Raw genomic sequence first — 13,105 nt, 5'->3', positions numbered from 1 at the left:
CAGACTCCTGTGCAGCCAAACACCTCCGTTTCCCGCCCGCCAACTCGCCTGTGGCTATCTCATCATGTGATGCTCACCAAGCAACAATGTGAGCTGCGATACGGTATGTCGAGCCTTTACGTTTCCGAACAAAGATGACGGCGTCTTGGCAAGTTGGCATACCAATGATACCATTTCCGGCGTGGCATGGGGAGGTATGGCCACAAAGACACGACGGCGAGAGGTGTGGATGTGGACTACAGCCCCCTGCACCACGCCAGATCGATGCCGTGGCTAACCGTGGCTTACCGTAGAACGCGTGGGCTTGTGTCAGAAACGCGTATTTCGACCTTGATCCCTCGATTGCGTGATCGGTGGGGTTGGAAAGCACAGAAGCTAGAAAATATTGTCATAGGAGGCGAGTATTGCCTCATTTCTTTCTGACCCAACTCACTCACTTCTTTCACCCTCACCCGCACTACTCCTACCTCCTCACATATCACTGCTACAGCTTGTTGATCACATCCTCGCGCACCACTCCCTCGACTACATACACCACTCACAATGGCTTCCAGCACAGCACCTCTTCGCCTCGGCAGCATCGCTCCCAACTTCCAGGCCGAGACCACCACCGGTCCCATCGACTTCCATGAGTTCATCGGCGACAACTGGGTCGTCCTTTTCTCACACCCAGAAGACTACACTCCCGTCTGCACCACTGAGCTGGGAGCATTCGCCAAGCTCGAGCCGGAATTCACCAAGCGTGGTGTGAAGCTCATTGGTCTTTCAGCAAACACGATTGAGAGCCATGGCGGTTGGATCAAGGACATCAACGAGATCTCAGGCAGCAACTTGAGATTCCCTATCATTGGGGACAAGCAGAGACAGGTGGCATTGGCATACGACATGTGAGTGGAAAGAACGACCGGCTCCCATGTCGAGCAGGAAGGAGCAGCTCGAAAGAATTGCTGCAAAGGCTTCGAATACTGACTTTTGAACGCATAGGATCGACCACCAGGACGCTACCAATGTGGATGAGAAGGGCATCGCCTTCACCATCCGCAGCGTGTTCATCATCGACCCAAAGAAGACCATTCGCCTGATCCTTTCATACCCAGCTTCCACTGGACGAAACACCGCCGAGGTGCTTCGCGTTGTTGACTCGCTACAGGTGAGTTGCCCCACCACTAGAGCCCTGGAGGCTGGTACATTCAGAATCATCAACTAACACTTGTACTTTCTAGACTGGTGATAAGCACCGCATCACCACTCCAATCAACTGGGTGCCAGGTGACGATGTGATCGTCCACCCAAGCATCAAGTCTCCCGAGGCTGAGAAGCTTTTCCCAAAGATCAACGTCGTGAAGCCATACCTACGCTTCACTCCACTGCCAAAGGAAGAGACCTCCGCTGCTGCCTGAACCGCCCAAATGCTCTTCAGAAGTGTGTGGGAAGATGAATGGGGACGCCCAGTGACCGATACAGGCTACTGAACAGCCGCGACTCCCAGAGACGATAAAAATAACCAAACATTGATGGAGAGCAAGATGAGACGAGAATTATGGATTGTTTGAATTATGAGCGGGGGTATAGAACTCGATTGATACCCCGCCATGCCATCATGCGAGGATAGGCAAAATAAGGAACGATTACGCCGAATTAAATGATAAAAGTCCAAACCTGCTTTCGCAATTACGTGTAGTGAGGGTCCGAACGATGGTGGCATACCTATTCCCGATATCCCTTTGCGAACTTGCAGTGGGACGCTAACGCCATCCCTTGCACTGAGCACAGCCTAGAACTTCAACACAGGGATACCATCACCGTGCCGACATGCGGGACTTCTGGGGAGAGGCAAGATACACTGTCTGATGTTTACATGTACCTACAGTCATAATCACAATAATGAGAGAGCCGTGATTCAAAGGATACGAGATCCACCGAGCTTTCCGGGGAGAGCAATGTGACAGTTTCAGAGTGCCCATGGTCGTCGAATTGGCCCCCCCGCTTTCCGTTGCTTTTGCTTGTATTGATGACTTCCATGGAAGAAGTGCAAACAAACAAACGTGCGAAATAAAAGAAAAGACATGGCTGCCGAATGGAATGGGTGATTAGATAGATGAGTTGGCGGGAAGGTGCAAGCGGGTATTGTTGATAAGGTAATGTGAATCCAATGTGCTTGTAACCTACCTAGTACCTAGGTAAGCTGTCCGTGATGAAATCTCTGCGTTTCTCCAACAGCGGATCGGCAATGATCGAGGTGTGGGAAGAGATCGCACTGTTGCTCGCATTGGTGCCAATGGGAAGTTGTTGGGAAAGCTGTTAGAGGACGCGGAGATGGGATCGAGCTCGCATGGATGAGGAGGCAAGAAACGGGAATCTGGTAGAGCAGACGAGACGAGACGAAACGAGACGAGACGGGTTCATTCATCATCATCAATCCATTGAGATGAGTGTGCGGTCCTATCGTGCCTGGGTAGCCACTGGTAGAGATGGTGCGCAGGCGAGCAGGCTCGGCTTCCACGCTGCATCAGGCAACTTTGCTCTCCATCGCCCCGAGTAGCACGTCCACGGTTCACTTCATGGGGGGTGGCGGGCGCGGGAAGGCAGCGTCCTCAGCCGGCAAACTGCTGTATGCACCCGCTCTCTGTGAGGCTGATGCACCACGCCATGACATGCATCCGCCATTGGCCATTGGGAGGAGCTCGACCCGGAGACGAAAGACGCTCACTCTCATTCCCACAGTCCCATTCCCACTTCCCACTCTCCGCTCCCACTCTCCGCTCCGTCGCAATTTGCGCTGCTCGGCCAACAGCTGGGCACTTCGCAACCTCAGGCAGGTGTCTGTTGTCTGACATGAATTCCCTTGCGGGAGAGTGCCGTCGATCTGCGCACACAAAGGCACAACGTCTCGCCATTGCCAGGGACGTTGGCGACCAGAGAAATGCTCGCCCCGGTTGCGGGAAGGAGCGATCACAGCCCAGCGACGGGCGTGATTGGTCCGCTAAGCGAGGCTCCCGCCCTCTCCACCTGGCACCAAATCCAGTGATCCACTAGTCTTTTCCTAACCGTCGACAGACCTGACCACCCATTATTTCAACCTTGACGGCATCGAGTGAGTGCTGCTTCGCCCAGCCAAACACGCCCCGGCCCACCATTGCAGCGCAGAACCTGGACGCCACCACCACCACCACCATCCCCCCCTACTGCCTTACTACCACATCCGATCAGGTGAGTCTGCGTGCGAACTGTTGTCCTCTGTCCCGTGTCGGCCCTGTCCGCACTCGGTCAATCTGGGAGTCTATCCCTGCCGTCGCGCGAGGGAAACAAACACACGCTGCGACGGCATCCGGTAGCATGGCACAGCAGGATACCTGCATAAGGATGGCCGTCAAACGGACGCCCTTCTCCGCCTGTTCAGCGGTGCACCTGGCTACCTGAAACCCACCACGCACCAGCGTACAACAATATCCGCCGGGAGATCGAGCGCCTGAGCCACACGTAACGAGGCTGCTGCGAGGTCGAAAGAAAGGCCTTGCGCCCACACGCAAGCACTCCTACGGCACTGCTCCTCACCATCATCCACTCACTGTGTGCCTGTCCACATCGAAATGCCCTTTTCTTCTTCTTCTTCTTCTTCTTCCTCCTCCTCCCTCACCGCACTCACTTGAATCCTTCTCTGCTTTGATACCTGAATGCCACTCTCGCTGCAACGTTGCTTTTGCTTGCTTTGCCAAGTACCACGGAACTTATTCTTATACGACATCATACCTCACGAACAGTTGTGCCGCGAGCTGACCGCAGATGTCTGTTCCTCTAGGGGTCTTCGCTTTCCCGGCGGCCGCTGAGAAACGCTCTGATCAGAGTAGTGTAAAGTCTACCAAGCAGAAGAAAGACGGCCATCATCCGTCGACCTCGACCTCAGACACCCAGTCTGCTGCAGGTCGGTCCTTGGATCGGAGCAGATCAGGACTGAAGACCAGATCGGTCAAGAAGCAGTCCACTCCATTGTCTTCTCGCTCGTGGGTAGCTGCATTTACACGAGAGAGAAAGCAGCCTTCGCGGTCCAGGTCTGATCCTGTGGTGCCTCGTGCCTTCTCTACATCGACTGCTGGATCTTCACCGCACGATTCTTTTGACCTGTCGACCACACCACTACTTCCAAGTAAGCCGAGATCACCTGTCCGACTGAAGCACGTACCGATTGTCATTCCAGAAGAGTATTCCTACGTTCCTTCCGAATCGGAGCCGAGTTCTGGGTCCTTCACATACTCGATTCCGAGCAGTACTGCCCCATCGCCCACGACTGCGTCTGCATGCCTGCCCTCGCATCCCGCTAGCCCTCGATCCACGCCGCGGCATGTACCAATAAAGATACCCTATTGTCCGGACTGGGGCACTCCAACAAAGACGAAGTGCGACACGACCCTGCCAAGGAAACTGTCTTTCCACCAATTACCGCCATTGGCACTCTCGCCCATACCACCCATATCGCCTTTCACCATGTCTTCGACGACGCCGGAATCAAGTCGGGCCAATACTATGGACTCCAGTGTGTCTCGTCCCACTTCAGGACAACTATACCCTAACAGTCAGAATGGTTCGCATGCAAACATCAGCGCTCACAGCAGCCAGGTGAGCCTGGTTGGCATGCGATCAGAGTACGAGTCTGCTTCCGAGGCTGAATCCACCCATGGCGACGATAATGGACCTAGTCAACACACTCCTTCACAATCCATCAGCTCAGCAAACCCACAAACCACATCCTCCCCAGCCAACCCGGCTGGACTTTCAGGCTTGGTGTGCAATGTACATCGCACCACGGGACGGGAGCCGCATCCTCTCGTTGGCGCGACCACAACGGTACTGGGAGATAAGCTGTACGTGTTCGGCGGGCGACGACTCTCACGAACGAAGCCACAGTTGACCGCCAATCTCTACGAGCTGGACCTCATACGTCGCCATTGGACGAAGCTGGATACTACTGGCGACATTCCACCACCTCGCTATTTCCACAGCGTATGTGCACTTGGTGACACCAAGCTGGTATGCTATGGCGGCATGTCACCCGCGCCTCCGCAAGACCCAGCTGCAGAGGCACAGCCCGAAGTCATTGTGATGTCTGACGTTCATATTTATGATGTGCCGAGTCAGACATGGACAAAGCTCAATACGCCCGACGCGCCACAGGGACGTTACGCCCACTGCGCCTCGATACTACCATCAGCAGCAGTGTTCGCCTCAAAGGACGCGCCAATGTCTGCCGTACACCACAATCCCGCAAGTGATAAGCCTAATGAGGGATCGCTTGGTGTCCACCTCGACGGTACCGGTGGAGCAGAAATGGTCGTGGTGGGAGGTCAAGATAGCGCAAATCACTACATTGAACAAGTGAGCATCTTTAATCTGCGAAGTCTGAAATGGACGGGCACCACAGGAATGGGTCGTAGCTGCGGTGCCTACCGCAGTGTTGTGACACCATTGACCACGATGAGTGCGAGCCAAATCGGCGCTGGACCTCACGCGCACAGCGAGCTCGAAGAAGACGATGAAGAGCCCACTACCATTGGATCAGGATCGCCAATGCTGATCTATTCCAACTACAATTTCCTTGACGTGAAGCTGGAGCTCCAAGTCCGTCTCCCCGACGGAACGCTCACAGAGAAGCCTATGCAGACGGCTGTGTCACCGCCGGGCCTTCGATTTCCAAATGGCGGCGTCATCGACAATCATTTCGTGGTATCGGGCACGTTCCTCACATCATCGAAGCAAGAGTACGCGCTGTGGGCGCTAGATTTGCGCACCCTCACGTGGAGCCGCATCGATGTTGGCGGCAGCATCTTCAGTCAGGGCAGTTGGAATCGTGGTGTGCTCTGGGCTCGACACAATGCATTTGTGATTTTGGGCAATCGCAAGCGCAGCCTCGTGGATGATTATAACAATCGTCGTATCAACTTCTCCAACATCTGCGTTGTTGAGCTGGAGGCATTCGGCCTATACGACAATCCGCGCGTAGCTGAGCCCACATCTTCTTACACATCGGCAAGCGCTATACCCAGCGTACTTCCTCAACCACTACCGCCCTCCAAAGATGACGCTGCCTTCTGCCGCTTGCTCTCATCTGCAGCGGAAGATATTGGTGCGCTCGCACTCAATGTGCGCGAGCTTGCCGATATGGACTTTCTCGCCATCGATGGCACACGGGTGCCTGTCAATTCACGTTTGATCTCTCGGCGATGGGGACCGCACTTCATCACTCTGCTGAGAGAGTCTTTGATGTCAGCTGAAAATGGAGCAGACACTGCCACACTGCGGCCAAACGCTGCAGGACATCCTTCGCGAAACTCCAGCATTACCATCACGCCTTCGCTGACCTCCACAATGTCGGGCACAACCACACTGACCAACAATAGTCTGGCGACCGACACAAGTCTTCCAGATACGCGAACAGCACCCCCTGCGACGCGACCGAGATTGCTATATCTTCCACATACGGCACCAACGCTGCATGCCCTGTTACACTACCTGTACATCTCCACACTCCCCTCGCCACCACATCCGCTAGCGACGCCACAAATCTTTTGCTCGCTCCTGCAGCTTGCACGACCATACAAGATTGATGGTCTGCAGGAGGCCACAATCGAACGCTTGCACCAATGCCTTGACGGCCGAAATGCTGCAGCAATTTTCAATGCTGCAGCCATGGGCGCAGGAGGAGGGGACAGCATCCATTTCGCAACCAATACGCGCTCCATTCCCAGGAGCGACATCCCGGTCCGAACAGCTAGTCTCGCTGGTCTGGAGGGTTTGCTCAACGGCAGCCAGAGTGCCAATCCTCGCTCATTGTCTAGCTTGCGCATCGACACCGATATGGCGAATGGTCGCAGTGTTCGTAACACGTTGAGACCTGGGCCACGCGCTGCAGCCGATGATACAGATGAAGAGCCCATGAGTGCGGTCTCGACTACCAGCATGAGTGAGAGCGAGATCTTCGCGCATAGCAGCAAAGAAGTGCAGGATGTGTGGAACGGTGCACTGAGTTCAGTCGTTGGACTGCAGAAGCGTGGGTTGAGAGGATTGATGGAAGGTCGACGCATGCGAGAAAAGGGTCGAGATGGGTTTGCAGAGGGTGGTCGCGTGGGTCTGGGCATTGCAGCGAATTAGAGTACCTATGGATAGATAGATGGGATCTGGCGCTTGGCCGGCGGATGGTCATGACTTGCTTTTGAGTACGTTATCGCTGGGGATGGCGCTGCTGCTCGATACCCATGGGCTGAGTATCACACGAGAGCTATTGCACCGTATCGCCACATCTCGTTTCGGTTTTGTGTCTGCTGCTTTATCAGATACTAGTTTAGGTAGTCTTCTGTACGGCTTCCTGCCGAAAGAAAAATGAAATGAACCTGAAATAGGAGGTACCTCATGTAAATTGAAGGTCAGCAGCAGTAGCCGCCATGTCACGTGAGTTCGTTCTCGGTAGGGGGATTGGAAAAGATCCTTGGACGTCGGAAGTTGACTCGGAACTTCTCCTTCTCTTTTCCCTACTACTACAACCACCATCTCAATTCCAACCACGACAACAACCTTCCATCATGTCGTGGAGAGCAGTCGGCCAGACCGGCGCCAACACCATTCCTCTCGGACCGCGACGCAAGTTCGGCGATGAGGATGGACCCGAAGGCGACACAGAGCCGCCGCGTGAGATGAAGCGAGGCCGCAGCCCAGAGCCACGCACCAAAACCGTCGAGCTCAACCCGGATGGCACCAAGAAGCGGCGCAAGAGAAACCGATGGGGTGATGCTTCGGACAACAAGGCCGCCGGCTTGATGAACTTGCCCACGGCCATCACTGCTGCCATGACGGCGGAGCAGCTCGATGCCTATGTGACGCATTTGCGCATTGAGGAGATTAGCCAGAAGCTGCGCATCAATGATGTCGTGCCAGCTGATGGTGACAGGTCAGTGAGAGGAGGCTACAGCTGCTTTGAGACAGCACGAGGACGTACACTGACTGGACCGTCCAGATCTCCATCGCCGCCGCCACAGTACGACAACTTTGGTCGCCGTGTCAACACGCGCGAATACCGCTACAGAAAGAGACTGGAAGACGAGCGGCACAAGCTGATTGAAAAGGCGATGAAGATCATCCCCAGCTACCATCCGCCGTCTGACTATAGGAGACCCACCAAGACGCAAGAGAAAGTCTACGTGCCGGTCAACGACTACCCGGAGATTAACTTCAGTATGCTATCTAACCCGCTAATCATCACCATGCAACGACGCTCAGTCAATGCCTTGCACTCTGTTGTTTACGGCGATCAAAAGCCGTACTAACCCTCCCTTGCTAACTCACACTGCACATCCTACACAAACTCAACCGTCACTAACACTAGCCTTTCTCCACTAACAGTCGGCCTCCTCATTGGCCCTCGTGGTAACACGCTCAAGAAGATGGAGACACAATCCGGCGCCAAGATCGCCATTCGTGGAAAGGGTTCCGTCAAAGAAGGCAAGGGCAAATCTGATGCCGCTCACGCCAGTAACCAGGACGAAGACTTGCACTGCTTGATCATGGCAGACACGGAAGAGAAGGTCAACAAGGCGAAAGAGCTGATCCACAATGTCATCGAGACTGCTGCCTCCATACCAGAAGGCCAGAACGAATTGAAGCGCAATCAGCTTCGTGAGCTTGCCGCACTCAACGGTACTCTTCGTGACGACGAAAACCAGGCCTGCCAGAACTGCGGCGAGATTGGCCACAGGAAATACGATTGTCCGCAGCAACGCAACTTTACTGCTAATATCATCTGTCGCGTCTGCGGTAATGCTGGTCACATGGCTCGCGACTGTCCAGATCGCCAGCGCGGTAACTTCGGCCGCGATCTCCCACCGCGCGCTCCACAGAATGCCATCGAGGGAGACTACGAGAAGCTCATGAACGAGATTGGCGGTGGTGGCGCTCCTGCCTTGGACACTTCTGTACCCCAGCGCCAAATTGGATACGAAGCTGGCGCTGCTGACGCTAACGGCGGAGCTCGTCCAGCTGCGCCATGGCAACGTGGTCCGACTGGTGCTGCTGCTCCATGGCAGCAACCGCGCCAGGGCGGAGGCGGTCCTGCACCTTGGGAGAACCGTGGTGGCAACGACGGCGGATATGGCAATGGCGGAGGCTATGGAGGCCCGACTGGTGCTCCTGCGCCTTGGGCCAACAGGGGCGGAGGTGCTCACAGCGGCGGCGGCGGAGGTGCTCACAGCGGCGGCGGCGGCGGCGGCGCAGCTCCTTGGCAACAGCCCCCATCGCAGCCAGCCCCATGGCAGCAACCACAGCAGGCTCCTTGGCAACAGCCATCTGGTGGCTACGATGCCGTGCCACCTCCACCGCCTGCTGATCTCCCACCACCTCCTCCGCCGAGCGATGTTCCACCACCGCCACCTCCAGCTTAGGTGTCCTTCTGGCGAGCTCGTATACCTGTAGCATGTGTAGTAGCAGTACATGTGCGCGCGCGCGACGGATCAATGAGAATAGCTTAGACAGGTATGTGCTTGCCGTGGAGGTGTAAAACTTTTCTGTCTCACTCTAGCATACCAAAATCAGTTGTTTTAGTAGCTTCAAAAAAAAATGACCCGCCTTAATGTTTTATTGGCTTGTCATGTCTGTCTTGACTCTAGAGACGTCTCGCTTGCCCCGACGCGAGGACGATGGCGACTGATGGCTGATTGGTACACCTTCTGGGGATTGATTTTCAGATACATAGATCTCAACCTTGGGATTGTATAATGATTTATTGATTTTATCCAATTTGTTCAGCGCATCTGAATTCTTTTTCAAAGAAAGGAAAAGACAGCATGTACATACCTCGAGTGGGCAGCTAAGGTAGCTAGGAGGTACGAGTCGTGATAATGTTTTCCATATTTGTATTGACATGAATGTATACCTGATGGTTTTGTATAGACATAGAGAGACCTACCTTATTCTCCTGCGTTTCTTCCCCTTTTCTTCTGTCTCCCCTCAAACCTTGTGTTTTCATCAACATTACTGGGCTCAGTGCATGAAAATCTCCATGGTGATCTCATTGCCCCAACCGACATCCTCTCCACTCTCCTTCCATGCCTTCTCGACGTCAATTTTCAGGACGTTGCCATTCTTCTGAACACATTCAGCCGGAATCGGTTTGCCATAAATCAGAACCATGAACCCATCTCCTACAGTTCTGTCCTGCAGGTCCGAGATCCATATACCTAGCACACCGAGCGCTTTCAAAGAGATCCAAAACCTCAATCGTCCGTTGTCTTCCACGTACACATCATAGCCTGTAATAGCAGCACAACCCGTCATCTTCTCAATCAAACCCAACATGGCGACTTTGGTGGTTGCTTTCCCACCTCCCAAATCAAAACTTCTCAAGGCATAACTTGTGAGAATCTCCCATCCACCCACCTGCAATTCCACTCCAGCCATCGCAGAAGCATCGCTCAACTTCATCGGCTCGCTGAACCTTGCATTGGTGAAAGCTCCAATGACGAACTCCGCCTCGTTCTCGTCCGCAGAATCAGTCCCGGGGAACTCTTTTAGCCTCACAAATTCGCTCAAGCCTTTGCCAGACACATTGAACACTCCCACGATCCCGCTCCCTGTCCTTGCATACCCGTAATACGTCCCAATCTTTAATAGCGCGAAGTCTTTATATGAATTGTAAGGATTCAGCGCTCTCCCGATATTCTGCGGTCTCAGGATGATCGTCTTGTCCCTAGGAGTCTGGGCTGTCATCTGCTTGATCAATTCAATATCGTGCTTTCCAGGATAGTCCGTAAAGTAGATTGGCCCTCCAGAAACACACCTTGCGGCGGCATGAAACCCAGCCCACTCATGCGACGTTTGAAACATATCCCAATCAGGTAAAACGTTGAGATGTTGAGTCAACAAAGCATTGTGTGCATTGCAAAATACATGCCAAGGATGAGAAGCTTCGACTTCGGGGAAGAAGTCATCACTATTCCGAACGAGCAGGCGAGGCTTGTTCGTAGGCAACTGCGAATGGAAGAGGTTTTGGGGGTTCTGTGACATGCAAGAGATAGCTCGACTGCTCAGGTGACGGAGATGGGCGACTGTCCAGGCGTCTTGATATGTCTGAATCAAATTACGACGATCTGGAGCGTGGAAGAGGAGATCGAGGAAGAATTGAGCGTCGGTCTTGACGCTGTCGACGCCCGCAGAGGAGAGGAAGCTGTAGAAGTCTTCGTACATCCGTTTAGCGTCTTCGGCGGCGACGACTGTGAAAGTACCGCCTGCTACGCCGGGTTCCTTTTCTACCTTGATGGTTTTGTAATTCTTGGCGATCTCGCCTTCGGGATCAATGCCTCCCCAATAGCCGAGGATGGCATGCCATACGGCGATGTGCTTGATATTGGGATGGCGTGTGCGGATCGCAGCGGTAGTGGACTTCATGCCATCCGGGAAGCCTTCCTTGTTGGCTTCGAAAGCCGTCCAGCCGCGAGTGAATTGTGAGTCGCCCTTGCCAAGAGATTGCCAATTGTCGTCAATGATCAGGTTGGTGATATTGATGTTCTCTTTGGCAAGATCGTCGAGCGCATCATGAATCTTCTGAGCCGTGAGGTTCTGTCCGAGTGCATTCCAGGTACAGAAGGTGAAGCCATCGTACCATTCCTCGAACCACTCCGGATTGGCATTATCGCTCGGTTGGACAGTCTCCATTAGTCTCTGGATTTCAACATTTGCGTCGCCAGCAACACCATACGATTGAACGATCTTGCGCGCATGATACCACACAGCTGCATTGGCCACTTCGAAACTGTCTGCTACAGCAACCAGCACACGGCTCGATTGAGCTTCTGTGCTGTCGTTGCGGGCTTTGATGATGATGCTGCCAGCGTGGTCATTGATGAAGGTGGTGACCACATCATCGACGCCACTGACGCCCAGCACAACCACATGCAAGCCATCCTCTCGCAAGAATGACAACTCCACAGCATCCTTGTCTACCTCAAACTTGCCTCTGCCTTGTCGAGGAGCCAGCCAGGGAGACCACAAGCGGACCAGCCCAAACCATGTGGTGCTGCGGTCGGGAACACCCAGCAGGTGATGCTGATATCCAGAGTCTTGCTTGTTCGCCGGCACCACTGGTGCTGCGAGGGAGTAGAGGAAAGTATTGTCTGTATCTGGCCGTTCACTCTGGACCTTGATATCGTCGCTGATGCCCTTGAACCAGTGTCTGAGGTCATAGGCGGAGTGTTTTTCGAAGTCTGTGGTCTGGTAGACGAGTTGACCATCACTCACGCCGGCCACGTCTTTCATCCATTTCCAGTCAAAATTGTCATTCAAACGGTACTTGACAGTAAACGACACCGCTTGACCGTGCTTCGGATTGCCCGAGAGATGTCCGGTGTACCACTTCTTGGTCAGATGCTCGTCTGTGGGGCCCCGGGCGAAGAATGCATGATCGAACGCCGGGGACAGAGTGAGTGGGAGTTCCGCCCAGTCATGCTCGCCGCCGTGGTTGTGCCAGACGCTGATTTCTGGCGTCTCCGCAATGGAAGTCGTCGATGAGGTATGCTCCAGGAGTACCGTAAAGGTGACTCCATCTTGGTTCTTGGCGACGGCGGTGGCCTGAGCCAGCGGTGGCCAGACGGTGGTGTTGATGTAGCAGTCGTCCATGTCGCCGTCCGAGTCTGGTGTATACACGGTCGCTTGCTCGGGTGGCCGCTGTTCAGGAAGCAGGTCGTCGTCGGCCATGGCTGCAGCGTCGGAGGGAGGAGGGGGAGGATAGACGCGTTCGCCACTGACCGTATCGCAGTCTGCAGTTGCCCGCGGGTGAGTGCTCCTGCTTAGTGAGTGGAGCAGTGAGGGTGATGGTGATGGTCCATAGCCAAGAATATGAACTTACAGCCAAAAGAGATCTGCTTCTGCTTGACGCGCTGAACGACCATGTTGATATGGATGTGGATGTGGATGTTGTGTTCCCTTTCCCTACCTGCTGCACTCTAGTGCCATTGGGAGAGCTCTCCACTACAATGTACAATGTACCTGTCCCTGTACCTGTGTCCTGCGTGGTGGTGGTGGAGCTGTAGAGCTATAGCAGAGCAGCACGTCACTGGGGAAGGGAAGCTCG

At 54.2% G+C, this 13,105-nt stretch overlaps 5 protein-coding genes across 5 annotated transcripts; 3 read left to right on the top strand and 2 right to left on the bottom strand.

Annotated features, from left to right (window-relative positions):
* The first annotated feature begins 43 nt into the window (after positions 1 to 43).
* SEPMUDRAFT_145850 (peroxiredoxin-6) lies at positions 44 to 1,905 on the top strand. Its single transcript, XM_016903302.1, has 4 exons — positions 44 to 103; positions 294 to 887; positions 985 to 1,150; positions 1,224 to 1,905. The coding sequence occupies exons 2-4, from the start codon at positions 544 to 546 to the stop codon at positions 1,398 to 1,400; spliced, it is 687 nt and encodes a 228-aa protein (XP_016764769.1). The 5' UTR covers positions 44 to 103; positions 294 to 543; the 3' UTR covers positions 1,401 to 1,905.
* Positions 1,906 to 2,594: 689 nt separating this feature from the next.
* SEPMUDRAFT_112687 (uncharacterized protein) lies at positions 2,595 to 2,897 on the bottom strand (the record flags this gene model as incomplete). The annotated part of the gene is made up of 1 exon (XM_016900991.1): positions 2,595 to 2,897. The coding sequence occupies one exon, from the start codon at positions 2,895 to 2,897 to the stop codon at positions 2,595 to 2,597; it is 303 nt and encodes a 100-aa protein (XP_016764768.1).
* A 687-nt stretch (positions 2,898 to 3,584) lies between these two features.
* On the top strand, positions 3,585 to 7,387 carry SEPMUDRAFT_145849 (galactose oxidase). The gene is made up of 2 exons (XM_016903301.1): positions 3,585 to 4,144; positions 4,196 to 7,387. The coding sequence occupies exons 1-2, from the start codon at positions 3,784 to 3,786 to the stop codon at positions 7,141 to 7,143; spliced, it is 3,309 nt and encodes a 1,102-aa protein (XP_016764767.1). The 5' UTR covers positions 3,585 to 3,783; the 3' UTR covers positions 7,144 to 7,387.
* Positions 7,388 to 7,539: 152 nt separating this feature from the next.
* On the top strand, positions 7,540 to 9,607 carry SEPMUDRAFT_152816 (uncharacterized protein). The gene is made up of 3 exons (XM_016907486.1): positions 7,540 to 7,936; positions 8,003 to 8,220; positions 8,389 to 9,607. The coding sequence occupies exons 1-3, from the start codon at positions 7,572 to 7,574 to the stop codon at positions 9,420 to 9,422; spliced, it is 1,617 nt and encodes a 538-aa protein (XP_016764766.1). The 5' UTR covers positions 7,540 to 7,571; the 3' UTR covers positions 9,423 to 9,607.
* Positions 9,608 to 9,957: 350 nt separating this feature from the next.
* SEPMUDRAFT_145845 (glycoside hydrolase family 36 protein) lies at positions 9,958 to 12,955 on the bottom strand. The gene has a single exon (XM_016903300.1). It carries the CDS (start codon positions 12,727 to 12,729, stop codon positions 10,021 to 10,023), a length of 2,709 nt encoding a protein of 902 aa, XP_016764765.1. The 5' UTR covers positions 12,730 to 12,955; the 3' UTR covers positions 9,958 to 10,020.
* Positions 12,956 to 13,105: the final 150 nt, after the last annotated feature.

Source organism: Sphaerulina musiva (assembly GCF_000320565.1).
Source record: "Sphaerulina musiva SO2202 unplaced genomic scaffold SEPMUscaffold_1, whole genome shotgun sequence".
In the NCBI taxonomy this organism is placed as follows: domain Eukaryota; kingdom Fungi; phylum Ascomycota; class Dothideomycetes; order Mycosphaerellales; family Mycosphaerellaceae; genus Sphaerulina; species Sphaerulina musiva.
This window is presented reverse-complemented; position numbering and strand designations above follow the sequence as displayed.

Coding starts and splice junctions, on each gene's coding strand:
- SEPMUDRAFT_145849 (XM_016903301.1), top strand. CDS start 3,784: ATGTCTGTTCCTCTAGGGGTCTTCGCTTTCCCGGCGGCCGCTGAGAAA. Junction 4,145..4,195: donor GACCACACCACTACTTCCAA/GTAAGCCGAGAT, acceptor TTGTCATTCCAG/AAGAGTATTCCTACGTTCCT.
- SEPMUDRAFT_152816 (XM_016907486.1), top strand. CDS start 7,572: ATGTCGTGGAGAGCAGTCGGCCAGACCGGCGCCAACACCATTCCTCTC. Junction 7,937..8,002: donor GTGCCAGCTGATGGTGACAG/GTCAGTGAGAGG, acceptor TGGACCGTCCAG/ATCTCCATCGCCGCCGCCAC. Junction 8,221..8,388: donor CTACCCGGAGATTAACTTCA/GTATGCTATCTA, acceptor CTCCACTAACAG/TCGGCCTCCTCATTGGCCCT.
- SEPMUDRAFT_145845 (XM_016903300.1), bottom strand. CDS start 12,729: ATGGCCGACGACGACCTGCTTCCTGAACAGCGGCCACCCGAGCAAGCG.
- SEPMUDRAFT_145850 (XM_016903302.1), top strand. CDS start 544: ATGGCTTCCAGCACAGCACCTCTTCGCCTCGGCAGCATCGCTCCCAAC. Junction 888..984: donor GTGGCATTGGCATACGACAT/GTGAGTGGAAAG, acceptor TTGAACGCATAG/GATCGACCACCAGGACGCTA. Junction 1,151..1,223: donor GCGTTGTTGACTCGCTACAG/GTGAGTTGCCCC, acceptor TGTACTTTCTAG/ACTGGTGATAAGCACCGCAT.